General features: G+C 33.2%; 4 protein-coding genes across 4 annotated transcripts in view; 2 read left to right on the top strand and 2 right to left on the bottom strand.

Annotated features, from left to right (window-relative positions):
- The first annotated feature begins 6 nt into the window (after positions 1-6).
- LOC125503414 (U3 small nucleolar RNA-associated protein 15 homolog) lies at positions 7-2,657 on the top strand. Its single transcript, XM_048663722.1, has 10 exons — positions 7-126; positions 488-744; positions 805-960; positions 1,014-1,200; positions 1,258-1,410; positions 1,663-1,705; positions 1,760-1,928; positions 1,989-2,216; positions 2,276-2,376; positions 2,462-2,657. The coding sequence occupies exons 1-10, from the start codon at positions 37-39 to the stop codon at positions 2,641-2,643; spliced, it is 1,566 nt and encodes a 521-aa protein (XP_048519679.1). The 5' UTR covers positions 7-36; the 3' UTR covers positions 2,644-2,657.
- On the bottom strand, positions 2,630-3,604 carry LOC125503416. Its single transcript, XM_048663725.1, has 3 exons — positions 3,426-3,604; positions 2,931-3,369; positions 2,630-2,839 (listed from the first exon to the last, which is right to left on the bottom strand). Exons 1-3 carry the CDS (start codon positions 3,458-3,460, stop codon positions 2,684-2,686), a joined length of 630 nt encoding a protein of 209 aa, XP_048519682.1. The 5' UTR covers positions 3,461-3,604; the 3' UTR covers positions 2,630-2,683.
- A 294-nt stretch (positions 3,605-3,898) lies between these two features.
- LOC125503415 (1-acyl-sn-glycerol-3-phosphate acyltransferase alpha-like) lies at positions 3,899-10,015 on the top strand. The gene is made up of 5 exons (XM_048663723.1): positions 3,899-4,212; positions 4,976-5,109; positions 5,198-5,385; positions 6,721-6,886; positions 7,946-10,015. The coding sequence occupies exons 1-5, from the start codon at positions 4,031-4,033 to the stop codon at positions 8,128-8,130; spliced, it is 855 nt and encodes a 284-aa protein (XP_048519680.1). The 5' UTR covers positions 3,899-4,030; the 3' UTR covers positions 8,131-10,015.
- Positions 10,016-10,385: 370 nt separating this feature from the next.
- Positions 10,386-15,611, bottom strand: part of LOC109544432 — a gene marked incomplete in the record, with an annotated part of 92,985 nt that continues 87,759 nt past the window's right edge. The window contains 1 exon segment of the mRNA XM_019914594.2: positions 10,386-15,188. Coding sequence (XP_019770153.1) covers positions 15,061-15,188 — 128 coding nt within the window.

The following is a 15,611-nucleotide window of genomic DNA, read 5'->3' as shown; positions in this document are numbered from 1 at the left end:
CTAAATTAGAGCGTAAAAGAGCACAATACCAGCCGAATGGCTCATTTTAAGCGTTTGAACACTAAAATCTACGAGGCGAAAGGCCCTGATGTGACCCCAGATTTTATTTACTGGAAGCAGCTGACGGTGAGTTAACTAACATGTTGGGAACTTTAGGCCTGTTTTTCCTCTTATCGCTATATATCTCGATTTAGCTTCACCCGGTTTAGTCAGTATTAGATTTACGTATTTTTTCATTTCTGTTATCTCCTTTTCTTTAGTTTTACGACTGCATTATTCCTCTGTATTCTCTCTGTATGAATTTGAGCAGAACTGATAAATCATGTATGTAATAAGAACTGTTATTTTATGTTGTATTCTAGGTTGTAGACAATTCACTACTTTTCTTGAATAATAACGTTGACTGAAAATTAATAATTAAACAAATTTCAAACTGGATATTTAGACCATAAAAACAGTGTAATTTAACCTCGTTCTTCAATTACAGCAACCGGTTTTGGTCAAAGAATTCGGCCCAATCGACCATATAGATTTTTCGCCAAAGGAGCCCCATCATTTCGCAGTAACATGTTCAGTTAGGGTGCAAATTTACAACCCCATCACTAAACTTGTGACCAAAAATCTGTCGCGGTTTAGGGAAAATGCGTATGGGGCTGTATTCAGAAGCGATGGCACCCTCATTGTGGCCGGCGGCGAAGAAAAAAATATTAAAATCTTTGATGTGTCCACAAAGAGTATGTTAAGGTTTGCTGTTTACAGTGTTAAAAAGCCGAAGTTTTGCTCCTTTTTATGTTCTGTTTGTAGGTTGTTTAAGGGTCACTCCGCCCCAGTGCACAGAGTAGCTTTTGTAAATAGAGAACCACAGATAGTCTCATTTTCCGATGATAAATCTGTTAAGGTCTGGGATATTCCCACTGAAAACACTCTGCATACTTTTGAGGGACATAATGATTATATTCGGTTAGTTTCAAAACCCTCTCTAAATCAAGGAGATGTTGTTTTTTTATTTTAAGGGCAGGCCAAGTTAGTCCAGATGTTCCAAATATTGTACTGTCCGGCAGCTATGATAGTATTATCAAAATGTGGGATACGCGGACGGCTAAAGAAGTCATGACAATGGACCATAAAAGCCCTGTAGAATCCCTACTGTTCATGCCCAATGGGGGGATGTTTTTGAGCTCCGGTGGCACAGACATCAAGGTAAGTGAATCTCGAGTTCTTTTTCCTTCTGTGTACTGATCATGTGTTACATTTTAGATTTGGGATGTTTTAGCCGGAGGTAAACTAAGAGGCGCTTTAGCTCAACACCATAAAACTGTAACTTGCTTAAAGTTGGGTTCAGGTGGCAAACGATTGCTCTCTGGCAGTTTAGATAGACATGTGAAGATATATGATGTTTCCACGTTTAAGGTTTGAACATTCAGGTTTTTTTGCTGTCTTTGTAAGCTTAATTCGATTTTTTTCGAATGCAACCGTTATCGAAAAAAAAAATAGAACAAACGCATTTACTCAAATTAAAATTTAGATATCTGAAAATCTGCAAATGTTTGTTAACAAGTTCCATATTTATATAATTTTTTCGTGATACAATAACCAAGACTTAACAATTTCCATAGAAACATTACTTTTTTATACAGCACATAATAGTATTTTGCTTTTTAGGTTGTGCACACGCTGGACTTTCCTAACGCTATTCTAAGCTTGGGTATGTTTTACTCACATTTTTTAAAGGCAAAACATTTACGTTGATAATTTTCAGGAATTGCACCGGATGATTCCACGGTGGTAGCAGGCTTAAGTGATGGAGTGATCGCTGTGCAGAGGCGAAGTGAAGAAACCACATCGGAAAAACGACCGAAAAAAGTGGCCTTTAATTACAAATTCCATGACATTCTTTCCAATGTAGATGAAATTGTACCCGATTTACAGTAAGTATTTGTAGTTAGAATAATTTATAGATATTTCAACTGATTGTTTTTTGCTTGCAGAAATGAAAAAGAAGCCAAATATGATTACTACTTCAGAAAATTTGAATATGCCAAGGCTTTAAAAGCCGCCTTAATGCCCTACGTCGTAAATAAACACCCGGAAAGGACTGTGGCCGTTCTTCGGGAGCTGCAGAAAAGGAAAGGACTTCCGAAGGTGTTAAAATATAAAGACTCAAATCTCCCTAATTGGTTAACAACGATTAAGCAATTGGTTAGATTTTTTATTAGGTAAAGCGGTCTAAAGCTGTCAACTCAGCTAATTTATTAAACTTGTCTGTAACTTTTAGCCACATTACCGATCAGAGGTTTACTAGATTCCTAGTGTCCATAGCAGACGAATTTATCGATATCATAGCAGACCGGGTAGACGCTTTGCCTTCAGACATTGGTGAGTAAAAAATATGTCGATAAATGAAGAAGTTTAAGAAGAGATAGTTTAATTCGGAAGTAGGTAACAGTGGTGTGTTCTTTAGGTTTACTCTTGGTGCAATTGTACGAAGTTTTAAACCGAGAGAACAACCTCGCCATGGAGCTAGCTATGGTTGAAGGGATGATGCAAACCTTACTATATGCTCAAGTAACAGCGGAAACCGACAATGAAATCAATTATAAACTGGTTAAAACAGGTGAAAATAACGCAATTTCAGCTAAATAGATTTTATTACCATACTTTTTATTTGATGTCAGTCCTTTTTTTATTCCTTTTTATGAGCGGAATTGGGTTGCGATGCTTTATTTTTTGATATATTGTCTAACCTTAACTGGATTGCTTCCAACGTGCTGTATAGTTGTTGCAGGTCTTCTTCGCCCATTTCCAATATTGCCGCTTCCTTTTTCGTCTCATCAGTGACCTACAAAAGCATTTGATTTAAAGATTTCGATTGCAAAACTTCCATAAAGTTCGTTTATTGTCGTAAATCATGAACGAAATGAGGATTATACCTTAGTAAGGTCTAGCTGTATTTTCGCATTGGGAATCACCTGCTTATTGCCCATATCTGAAGCGACTTGCATGTTGAGTTCCCATTTTAGACTATTCAGTGTATGTCTGTCTTCAAAGGCTCCCAACTCTTTTTTAGTTTCAGCTAGCCACTGCTTGGTGAAAATCTCCGCTTTTCCTTGATCGAGGCCAATTTTCTCTACCAACTGACTTTCCAATTCGGTGGGCTTTAGAATAACTCTTCTACTTTGCTTATAGATGTAAGCGATGCTTTGCACAAGAAGCTGTAGTTGGTTTTCATCCAGCTTCAAATTGTCCTGCAGTTTCTGCAACTCAGTTTCAGTAAAGTAGTCATCGCTACTGGAATTGATTATATGGGATAGAAGGAGTTCGTATCTCTTCGTGTTCAAATTGTTTATCAAAGAAGCTCCTTGTTGTAACCTGAAATGATGTTGATAATAGAGTCTCCTAGTTGGACTGATGGAGGTGCTTTAGACCTGTTGTTTATAGTGATCCATTGTAAGTCGCTCATTTTTTATAATTATTTCCTAGTGATTATGATCATATTTTCAAGAATCTGCAAATTGTGGGATGAATATGAGGGTAAAAATTCTAAAGTTTGTTGTTGTTGTGATAGATTGACAGCTAGTGAAATACCAAACAGTGACAAAGAAGTCAATGTAAAAAAGTTATTGATGACTTGGCAATGCCCAGAAAGGCGCCTGATAAATCATGAAAATGAACTTTTTCATAAGATTAAACGCCCATGAAACAATCGGAAATTTTTTAAAAGCGTTGAACTTCTTTTAGCATTTTTCACAAAAATTTAATTTTAAGCTAAAATACTTTGAATCGTTTCGAAACTAATGTTGATAGGGCGTGCCATAGTGTATGGTTGGTTGCGCATCATATGTGTCAGCATTTGAACGTAAATAAAAAATAAACAGAAAATAATCAATTTTCTTTTCCCATCATTAGACCCGCATACATTTGCCAGCTATAAATTCCCTATCCCTATCTTTGGGCGGGCAGTCCGTAGTCGGTTTTAAGTGAGATGTTCTGCGGCCCCTTTTAAGAGCACCACCGCAGCTGTAGCAAAAAAATGACGCTCTACATTGAGGTCCTAGTGTTTGGGGCTCTGCTGGGGTTGCCTTTTTTATATGAAACCAGACCGGCCTTTTGCTATTGCCTAAAGTTTTTAGTGTATTACGCCGTTGTAATGTTAAATTCAGTTATATTGATACCAGTGTTTCTTCTGAGGCCCTGGAGTGTCTTCAACTTGGTGTAAGTACTGCTATTGTTTATGTAGGTTAGGTCAGGTTCAAATGCCTCAAATAATTAGAGTTTGAGGGCTGTTTTTATTTTGCCCAGTATGAGCCGGCCAATTGTTCATTCTGGAATGTTGCGCTGAATTTATTGAGCCCCTATAGGGGCTCAATAAAGGACTGTTGGCTATGTTTCTTTCCACTTTACAATATACTCCAAATTGAGGTGACAGGGATTGTTTAAAAAGTGGAAAGTAAGCTCCAGTTTTGGCCGAGAAAATGTTTATTTCTTGAAAGTTTTTAGCTGTTATGTACCCAGTAGGATTTCATTTTAATTTCCTTGTTTAGAGGTGCTTTTGGTGGCAGAATTTAAAATGTTTCGACAATTTCCGGCAGGACTATTTTATCGCCCCCTTTAAAAGAGCTGAGGCGAAACCAGTGAGGGTTTGAGATCTTTGCCGAATTTCTCAAATATTTCTGAGCTTCTATTTTGTTGACTTCTACTAGTTGACTGTTTATTTGAGAAAATCAAAATCTTCCGGATTTTGCCATGATCATTTTTTGTTTGTTCTTACGCTCTTATTGCAATCATATTCATATTTACTGTTTTTATGCTTAATAGTTGTACTTATACACATTTGAGTCCTAATTTGGTTTTTTTACTTGCTACGAAAATTTCACCACAGATTTCAGCAACAGTTGGTATATGTATGTTTAAAGCAAGATTGAGACATCATTTTTAAATGTGTGAACAATTTTTTATTTAACTTCGATTGGTTTAGGATTGCTTCATATTTTTGCCGTTGGATCACTCATCTGATAGGCGTTAAATGGGAGCTTAGAAACGGTGAAATCCTGGAACCCCAAGAACCGTGTATAATTGTCTCCAATCATCAAAGTTCCTTAGATATCCTGGGTAGGTTTTGCTCGACTTTAACATGAATATTTTTTCAATTGTTTGTTCTCTGGCTTATTGTATTACTTAATAATTATTTTTTTTACAGGGATGTTTCAAATATGGTCCACAATGGGCAGATGTACAGTGATAGCCAAAAAAGAGCTTTTTTGGGCTTGGCCGTTTGGAATGGCTGCATGGTTGGCGGGTCTGGTGTTCATTCCCAGAGTGAAAACCAAAGCCGAACAAGCTAAGGCCGTCATTAATGAGGCTGTGGAAAAAGTGGCTCAAGAAAAGGCAAGTTACATTTCTTCTTTAGAAAATATTCAATATTTTTACCGAAAAACTTTAAGACCAGTCAAGGTGGACGCTTTGTAGTATTTGGCAAATGTTGATGATAATTAAATCTCCCAAAATTAAAGCTAGTTAAAAAAATTGCAGAAGGCATCAGGGGGTGTACTGGAAAAATAATCAATATAATTCGATTGAAATTAGGTGCGACCACACGTAATTGTTCTCCACAGGAAATCGAAGCAGCAAAGAAACTTAGGCGCGCAGTGTATATTCAGTTACATTCTCTAATTCAATATTTAACTGAAATAAAACTTTGAAATAAAATGCGATGTTTATTTAATTCGAGTGAAGCTAAAGAGGAACTAGAACAGGAAATGTAGCAATTTATATTTGATGAACAAGACAGGGCATTATATGCCCGAATTGAACATTCGAATCTTATAATGGGGCAACTTTCTAACATTAACGGCATTTTTTTAGAAGATTTAGTATCCGACAAAACATATAACTAGTGTCCAACAATTGAATTGGGTCAATGCTTGATTAAACATTTAAGCACTGATAAATCACTTGTACTTAACAAAAATTCCTTTTCATTAATTATAAAGTTGTATTGATTATTTTATTTGAACAATCGAGGCTTTTTCTTGTCAACACCAGTAGCTACATTATTTAATAAAAATATCGATTTCCTACCGCATATCAATCATATTAAAATTAATGTTACAAAAAGGTTTGTTTGTTATTGTCGCAAGCTGTTTAAACTCGTTCCAATGGTTTTAGTTCCATATTAGTAACAAATAAGTATCGATTTTCATTGTTTTGGTCAGGCGATTAAATTCGCATACCTGCTAAAGTGACTCAATGATTATGGTATTCGAAATTGATATGTATAATTATCGAGACCACCTTTGTCAGACCTTGTAACTAGCAAGGACAGTTTTGATTGACTGAATAGCTAAATTGGAAAAGTGCGTTAGGCATATCATAACGGACGTTAAATATGTCTTATCAACTTTTTTTACTCAAATACTCAACTTTGCTATCTATGCATTAACTTAAGTATAGACTTTTGCATAAGTAACAATTCCCCCTTGGTTCAAAGGTATAATTTCCTTAAATCTATATTTAAAACGAGTAATTTACTTGGAGTATCTTCGGTATGTTCCTAGAACTATTGGAAACTACTTTAATTTCCTTATTACTTCCTTCCTTTTAGCATTATTAATCAAACATCGTCTCGCTTGATCATCAAGCGAGAATAACTGAACAAAGAGGTTCTTACGTAGATGCACAATACTTAGTACTCAGATGATAATTTTGTTATTTTGATTACAGACAAAATTATGGATATTTCCCGAAGGAACTAGGAGAAACACAGGCGAAATTCATCCATTCAAGAAGGGCGCGTTTCATTCGGCAATCTCAGCTCAATTACCAGTGATTCCCGTCGTTTTTAGCAACTACTATTTTTTGGATAGACCGAACAAGAAATTCGATCAAGGTAAACATCTAAACTGAATGCTCTAATGTCGTAAATATATCAAACTTTGAGACCTGCGGAATGGAGACCACACATTGAATGCATCTTTCAATATGAATGTGGTAGCTGGAGTTATAAGGAGATTAAAAGAAAATTTCTCATTAATCGTTCTGGCCAATTTTACCAACAAAACTATTGTCTCAATCAGTCATGTACAGGAATTGGGGGTTTTCACATCTTCTTGCAGGGCGTAAATATGTTTCACATATTTAATCTACTATTTAGTGCACATTTTTTTCTGCCTGATGGTTTGTGTGTGTATTCGGCTTTGATTTATTTAAAATCCTCAAAGTTATGTGAATAATGGCAAATATTATTTTCATTTATAAAGAACTCCTAGGTAAGTAACTGCGATTGTTTTTGCTAAAACTTGAAGTATTTGCTATAATAATTTCAAATAAAGAACGGAAATCAGTTCAAAATTGAAAATATAGGCTAAATCAAATGCTAGCGTTTTGCTTTCTGGTAAGTATTCTGTATTCTAAAAGTATTGGCCGGTAAGTAAGCGATTAATCCGTTGGTAAGCTAGCCTATCCTTACCTGTTCAATTTTGAAAAATTTTCGGAATCCCGACATTTTATGTCTAAGTATTAAGTTCGATGAATTGAAAAATTCGGATCGAAAAGATACTTAAGTTTATATAAGTATTATTGGTGATTCTTCATCTATGTTAATATCTATTATTTGCTCATATACTTGGAATTTTGAGTCAAAGTCGTGTTCTAACAAATTATGTATCCAGTAAACTTATCTGGCCTTGTTCAGATTGACCCTGATTATTCCAATTTCTTATTTTGTGCTGATAATTACAAAAGGATTTCTGGGTGTTTCCAGTGAAACGAGCAACTACGTGAGCGGCAAGTTATGCTTTGCATCAGCATAACTTGCGGCAAAAAAGTACACCTTTTGGTTTCATAACATCTCCAAAACCGTTTGCTCAAAAAATTACACGCTACATCTTAAACGATTTTATTCTTTTCATCATGCGCATCAATTTAGAGCTTGAACTCATTTGTCTAGGTGTGGTAATAGTGAAAGTCCTCGAACCTTTAAGTACAAAAGGCCTCACACTAGATGATGTGGAAAAGTTCACGGATCTGGTGTATGAAAAAATGTCACAAGCTTTTCACCAGATCAACAAAGAAGCTCTAATTCATCGAGAGTCCAGCAAACATAGCGCTTCCAATTTCACTCTACTGAAGTGATTTTACAGCGCTGGTTAAACAAAAACTCAAGCTTCAGTCGTTTAAATCTGAATATCGTTAACCTGAGAAATTATTGTGTATGTATTTGTTTTTGTGTTTATGTTTTTACCTCTCTTGACTGTATGCCATATTATTTTTTGCGACAACGAATGGTCTCAAGTTAAAATAGTGAAACGGAACGGCAAAATTATCAAAGGTTTGGTTGAAAGTTAAGACTGAACAAGAAGGGCCTAGATGCTAGACTTTCAATCTTTTTGATAATGTCTGTATTTCTCTATCGCTAGAGCGACTCATACATAGAGTTTCTATTTCATTTAATTTTAAACTACGATAAACCAAAGTTATTTTAAACTAGCTGACAGCATTCCTAAACGTTTCTCTAGGCATAAGAAAAGACATTTTATATTCGTTTTATGTTTAGACTGTTCTATAGTAGGCCTAAGTTTTTTTGAATTATATTATGAACATTTCAGTTTTGGGGCATAATAGTTAAGAATGATACATAAGTCTCCATAGTTTCTGGGAAGATAATGACATTCTTACATAAGGTAGATTTTTTCACTAATAGATCAAAACCAAAAAGGCATTGCCTTGATTATGCTTTCATAAGAGCGCATTAAGTTTATGTTCCATCATATAGGAAGCCATTGTTCGCACATTTTTGGTTTGTTCTAGTTAAACGCTTTTAAAATCGTGCCATGTATAAGTGCTTATTAAAACTGATATTTCTTGCGTTCTTTACCTGATAACAGTTTTCAACTTCAAACGTATTATTAGTTTAACGTTGTATTTATGTGTAGTGATTTTGATGTCCTAAGCAAATAACCGATAATCCATTTTACGATGCCTACAAGCTGTTTAAATTAATTGTTTATCAGTATCGCTTGTTGCATACAGACGGTTATAGTTTTTGTACTTTCGCTTTGAGCATTCGTTTCAGGCACAAATTGATTTTTCTGTTATTTAATATCGAATTTCTAGTCTTAGTCTACACTAAGTAATCTCGTTTATTGCCATTCCTGTATTGGTTGTGATCAAATCTTTTGCCAAAAATTATTATTTAGGTTGTAAGTGTTTTAGTTTTATAGAACATACCTAGTGGGTTTTCGCCTGTACTCTACGGAATTTATGTTATTGAAACAATGTTTACCGGTTCAGTTTTATATTAAAGAAGAATGAAACGTGGTCAGATTACTATTGAATTTTAAGTCGAGTATTCTGTATAGAAACTGAAGAAAATTGCTGTTACAGTCAAAATTTCACTACAGAGAGTGCAGAATATCCTTTTTGAAGTTAAATTGGGACAACAAACGTTTTGGTTTCTCCTTGAGAAATTGGGAAAAGTTTTTCGAGTGAACGAAATGTTATGCTTCTCGAGGTATATTTTTGGGAGCATTTTGCAATATTAATTTTTATCGAAGAAATCAAGAAAATTGCAATCAAAGTGAAATTTTTACTACCTACTGATCAAATATTCTCTTTAAAATTTACTAAAAATCTTACAATATTGCCGTGACCAATTTTTGAAAAGTCTGTGTGCAAACGTTCACTCACTTCCTGTGCTTTTGGAAAAATTGTTAAAAATCGACGAACAATCTGGCCAAAATTGATTGTCCTAATTTTTATCAAAAAAATGGGAATGTTTGTATGTTTTGCCGATAGCACATATTTTATAGCAATTTACTCAAATATACAGCAGCACAAGATGGAATATTTATTTTAGCAGTATGAGCTGTATTAGTACTGTTAAGGAAAACATGATTTGTTAAAATCTCTTCAGTTTTAACTCTCAAAGCAAGCAGTATTCATGGAAGTATCAGCAAGATTTTTTATTGAATGTCATCAGTTTTGTATTATTTGCTCAATAAAAAATACAAAGTTCGAACTAGCTTTTCATTTTTGTTTAAGCTAAGCGTAGATATAAATTTCCGAAGTACCGTCAGTTAATTATTTGTAGTTAATTAGTTCATCCTCTGGAAAAAACGTTAAATCGTTTCCGGAACTAAACTGTGCTAGTAATCAGCAACGACTAGTAGCAGATTTTAGAGTTTGCTTTAAGAAAAACAGCAAACTTTTCATAAAGAATCGACTGACAAAGGAGAACTGAAAACTTTCACGAATAGAATCATACCCACTAAGAGAACCGAAGATTCCGAAAAATAGACTTTCCCCTTTTTGTCTTGTGAGCTTATTGAGTTTTTTTGGGCACACAGTGCATAAAAATGGTGTAAATTAAAAGAAAAACAAAATAATACACAATTATTTTATTAATTTAGTATTTCATCATTTTACAAAACATAGAGGATAAAGTTGTTAACTTTACATATGATATATCTTTACATAAAATGGTGTATACCAGTTGGCTTTAAACTGAATTCATCGAAATTAATTTAAAACCGACTCATAAAATGTAGAATCTTAAGCTGCAATTACGGCAACCGAAAAACTGGCGGTTAAACGCTTGAAATTGCAGCTGCAAACTCTTTAGAATAATTATCTACTGAATTAATATTTTTCAAGCAAATCTTTGTCATTTCGACGAGCTTTTTTCATTGGTAAACTTTCATCATTTAGTTTTTGTTTTATTCGGATTTTTAAGCAGCTTATTAAATTGATACAAAATAATTGAAAACTGACTCATTTTGATGCTATTTCTATTTTGGTGCTCACAATAATAATTCTATTTTGGGGATTGTTCTGAATTACCGTGTATAATGATTAACCAACATCAAAAATTGCACAACGCTATCAGCGTTTACTGGGTTTTATCGTTGTTTCCTCAAGCAAATTTTTTTCAGTTGTGTCGTACAACTTTTGCTGTTTTAATTTTATTTAGTCCAAGCTCGAAGTGACAATTTTGCTCCCTTAAAAATTACAATAGACAGTAGCTTTAGGAAGACATATTTGGCGATCTCGCCTGCAGACTTAACTATATATAAACAATCATAATAGAAACCACAAAATGTGGTTTAGTACTAAAAAAATTAACTAATTGATCTGATGAATTTGTGGACAACTTATTTTTGTGTTTGCGCTTATGAGTAGATTTGGTGGTTCCCATTACAAAGTTTACAATAGTTTACATATACATGTATATTATCAAATAATCTAGTATGGTAACAAATACGAATATAGAATAATATTTTCACTTAGTTTTTTTATCTACTTTATATACTTTTTTCGTACATACAGGTTCAAAATAAGATGTTCTAGGGCAATTCACAGCTTATTCACGATTTATAAAAAGCGATTGATTCTCGATGATTGATTTTGTTTACATAGTTATTTACATTTATTTTGTGGTCAAAATATTACTTTCTTTGCTAGTATAACATTAGTGTGAGTAACAATTTTCATTAAAAATATCTGTAAATTTTTCAATAAGTTTCAAAAGTATTTTTATTGCTTGTTGGGATATGTTTGGTTCTACATTTTTAATTTATTGCAGTTTTTGCAGCAACCCTGTTAAATAACAGGAAAAATCGTTACGTTTTACACGAACGATTCTTAAACAGTACCTACAATGAATTGCATAAAGCAAAACTTGTGAGCATGTTCTTTTAGGTGCTTTACACAATATCGATATGTCTAGTTCTATACTGTATACATATATAAAATATTTAATTTACCTCAAATTTTCTATTTACTGAAACTCAAAAAAATATTCTGGCCGATTTGTTTAATTCACCACAAATTAAGCCGAGTACAGTTTGGTGGATTACAAAACAGGGATTTACTTAAACAAACAACAACAGTTGAAATAAAAGCGTTCAGGCCGTTTCAAAAGGCCGCCGCTTTACAGTTATGACCCTTTAGGGATTCAATTAATTTGTGGGGGACCTTTGTTATCTTATCTCTTGATTACCGTATTATCATTGCGCTTTTATGAGCCAGAAACACAAGCGAATCTTCATCACCGAGTGGAAGCAGGATTTTATTAATGGCGCAATTTAAAGGATTGATTTTATTGAAACAGATAAGAAGGTTCTGTACTTTTTTTACCTGATTATGTAATTTTTTAAAAAGCTGTATTAGTAACTTTTAGTTAAACTGTTTCGCATATTCTTTGCTTTGCAATTGACCAATTTTTGACTTTATTGTTTGTTCAATTAATTTATTTTTTTGCAGCTACAATTTGTAGTTCATATCTTGTCTTATTTTACTATGTTACCTAAATATGCACTCTAAGAATAATTACATGCTAATAAGATTCCTTTGTTTTCTACTAAATCCACTTGTTATAAATTATCTGTTACTCCAGTGCGATTTAACATTTTTATAGCCATCTAAATTTGAGTAGTTTTCCTAAATTGCCGGATAACAATTGCCTAAATAAATATAAACATTTCTAATATAATTCTCTAGTTTTTCGTAAATAAGCTGTGAATCGCAAATATAAATTCGCCGTAAATGATTGTTCTACAAATTTTTCAGTAAAATGGAAGAACGAGCGCAAAAAAGACAAGAGCGATCAAAGATTTCATCTGAAGTCGCTCTTTTCCTTTCACCTTATTCTTCAGCAATTCAGTTACAATTAAGAAGTGTCTCAGTCCTCAATTTAAAACATATAGTATTCGATAAATCGGGAAAACTGGCTCAAGTTTCAACTTGGTTTTTTACAAATTTCATTTTTGACTCTAAAATAATTTTTTCCATTGTATCACTGGAGCCTGGTTTCTCCTCTCCATTGACCATAAATCAGCAATATCTCAATAGGGGCGCGGTCAAAAAGCAGACTATTATATAATAATAGCCGAAGTAAAAGCAGCATATTATATGATCACAGCTACTCTTTTTGTCTGGAAACTAGTCTAAGATATGTGTAAAACTGATCACTCGCGGATTACTGCGTTAATGCTTTTCGACGAGCCCCTGTAGCAACTGAATCTTATTCCCTAAAAGTGCAAAAGCGCTGAGTAACTCGTTTTGTTGTCTTTATCATAAGAAAGTAGTTAGAAAGATAGATGGAATGAGTATCTAGAGTGTATCGGCATTTTGCTCATTCGAAATTTGTAAGACTTACATAGATACACTTTGGATATATTTCCAGTGGTACGTAAAATTAATCAGTTTCAGTATGTAATTGATGATATTTTATCATGATTTATTTACTAGTAGAGGTCATATTACTGTACTTAAAATGTGTGGCCAAAAATCGGAAATTATTAGTTGGATATCAGATTAATGGCGTGAACTACTAATTTACAAAGATGTTTTCACCTTTACGTAGGTTTGCAAATTTCGAAGTAATTATTTCTTGGATAAGTTTATTCGTAGCTGAAGGCTTATAATTCGAAGTTAATCACACTTATGGAGAAGAAGGTAATGCAACAAATTTTGCAAATGAGAATAACAATTTTGAAAATATTAAAAATATACCGCAACTGATAAAAAACTGATGAATGTTAATTATTAATTAATTGCATTTTTTATGTCTCAACGGAAAAGTAATATGAAGGAAGGTCCATTGATATGTTTTCCATATATTTCCATTAAAGTTAATCTCTGAACTGTACACAGCGTGCCTCGGTAGATTCTGAAATGCAAAGTCAATTTTACGGTTTCTTTGCAAACTTTTTCATCTCTTGGCGTTATTTTCAGTGTGCGACTGTGATCGAGAAGCGAACATTAACTAAAAAAATATTTTTCATTGATAATTTTCATCATTTGCATCACCTTTTTTTAAATGTAAGCCAAATGTCCGACAAACGGCAACAAATGTATTTTGAAATTTGATTGCTCCACAAATTATAAACGTAGGTATTTTTATTTAAGCTGTAAAATTTGGTTTTCGTTTGAACACGATATTTAAGAACACACTGAAAATTGGAATTATCCAAATCTAATAAAACATGAAAAATATCAATCAGATTCAACCCGAACGCAAAAAAATCAATGAGTGAAAGCTAATGGAAAAACCCATTTTTCTAAAAAACACCACTAAGAAAAGTTGTTAGTAAACGAATTACATTTAAGGTGAGCATATTTTCAACTTGGAACACGAGAGTGATGGAAACCAGAAAATGACCAAAATTTTCATCATTACATACCATTTTATCTCTTCCGTTGAAAAAAATTAATCTCCGTACAATCTAGGCCAACTAAAGCTAAAGTTAAAAAACTAAAGGAACTACTAACATGGAAAAATGTAGGTGAAAAACTTTCATAAAAGCAAAATAAAACTTCTGAAGAACATAAGACAAAATTTGGTTTAAAAAATATTCGTTTCTGTTATAATGAGTGTTTGAGTAGCACAGGTGATCATTGACATCGAATCTACATACATTAAGATTTAGAAAACAGTTAAATTAAATGCCAATTTGCTTGTTAGACATTACACGTAGAAATACATCCCACAACAATTCGTACATCAAGTGCATTGTTTCGTAATTTGTTTTAAAGTGAGTGATCCTTACTTTTGTATATATTACACCATTTTCTTACCATCTCAAATATAGTTATAAATATAATATATACCTAATATATCTATATTTGTTACGTAACACGAAATATATTTTTATAGATTTTCATCTTTCCGTAATAAAATGTTCTTATACTATACATTAATAAATAAAAAACAACATTTACCCTGCAAGCTAGATTTTACTCTGTAACTGAAAAGAATGCCGTTGATTTTCGGACTGTTATCAGCAAGAATGTAAGTGTTTGTAGAAATTGACTTTATCGTTACATGTATATAATCCCTAATTCTAGCCCATCGAATTTATGGTTCTATTTAACAACACTAGATATATCTAATTCCAAATAGTTCTGCCGATGTTGCGAAGCGAAACAGGTAGAATCAAAATGCAAGAACCAATCGAACCAATCGAGTCAACCGAAGAAGGCAAAAATCATTTGCAATAGAAAAATATTTTTTAAACAACCGCAATGCATAATTTTTGTCTAATAACTGAGAACGTTCCAGTTTTACAGCAGTAATATTACGAGAGAAAGCTGTAACAGTAACAGTTCAGCTACCTGTTGGATCCATTCAGCTGATGATGAAGCTGCTTCTACTGGCGATGGAGCTGCTGGAAACTCATCCACGATTATAACTGAAAAAAAATTGCAGTTTCAATTGTTTTTACGAAAAAATATTTTAATGAGTGTGGTTGTAAAAACATGTCCGGGTAGGAGAATTTGAGAATTTAGAAAGTAGTAATTTTGTCTATGAAGTTTTTGAAATAAATACGTTTTTATTATTTAAGTCTCCTTTTTCAAAATTTGTGTATTTTGTTTTAAAAATAACTTTAAAATTTGTGTTGAATAGTGTTCACTATTTTAAAAACTTCGGAATTTTGATATTGCAGAGTATTTACGGTTTAATAAAAATAATTCATAAAGTTACAGCAAAAATATTTAGGACGGAACTAGAAGAATTTGAAATGCGTGTTGCTAACCGCTTTGATGCAAAATTAAGAGCAAATGAAACTAAATCTATTTTACAAACTTTTCATTGCTGAAATGCCTGATAAACA

This window comes from Dendroctonus ponderosae, unplaced genomic scaffold, assembly GCF_020466585.1.
Source record: "Dendroctonus ponderosae isolate FM_Combo_2020 unplaced genomic scaffold, Dpon_F_20191213v2 Dpon_F_20191213_2, whole genome shotgun sequence".
Taxonomy (NCBI): Eukaryota; Metazoa; Arthropoda; class Insecta; order Coleoptera; family Curculionidae; genus Dendroctonus; species Dendroctonus ponderosae.
Note: the sequence above shows the minus strand (reverse complement) of the source record. Positions and strands in the feature narration are given on the sequence as shown.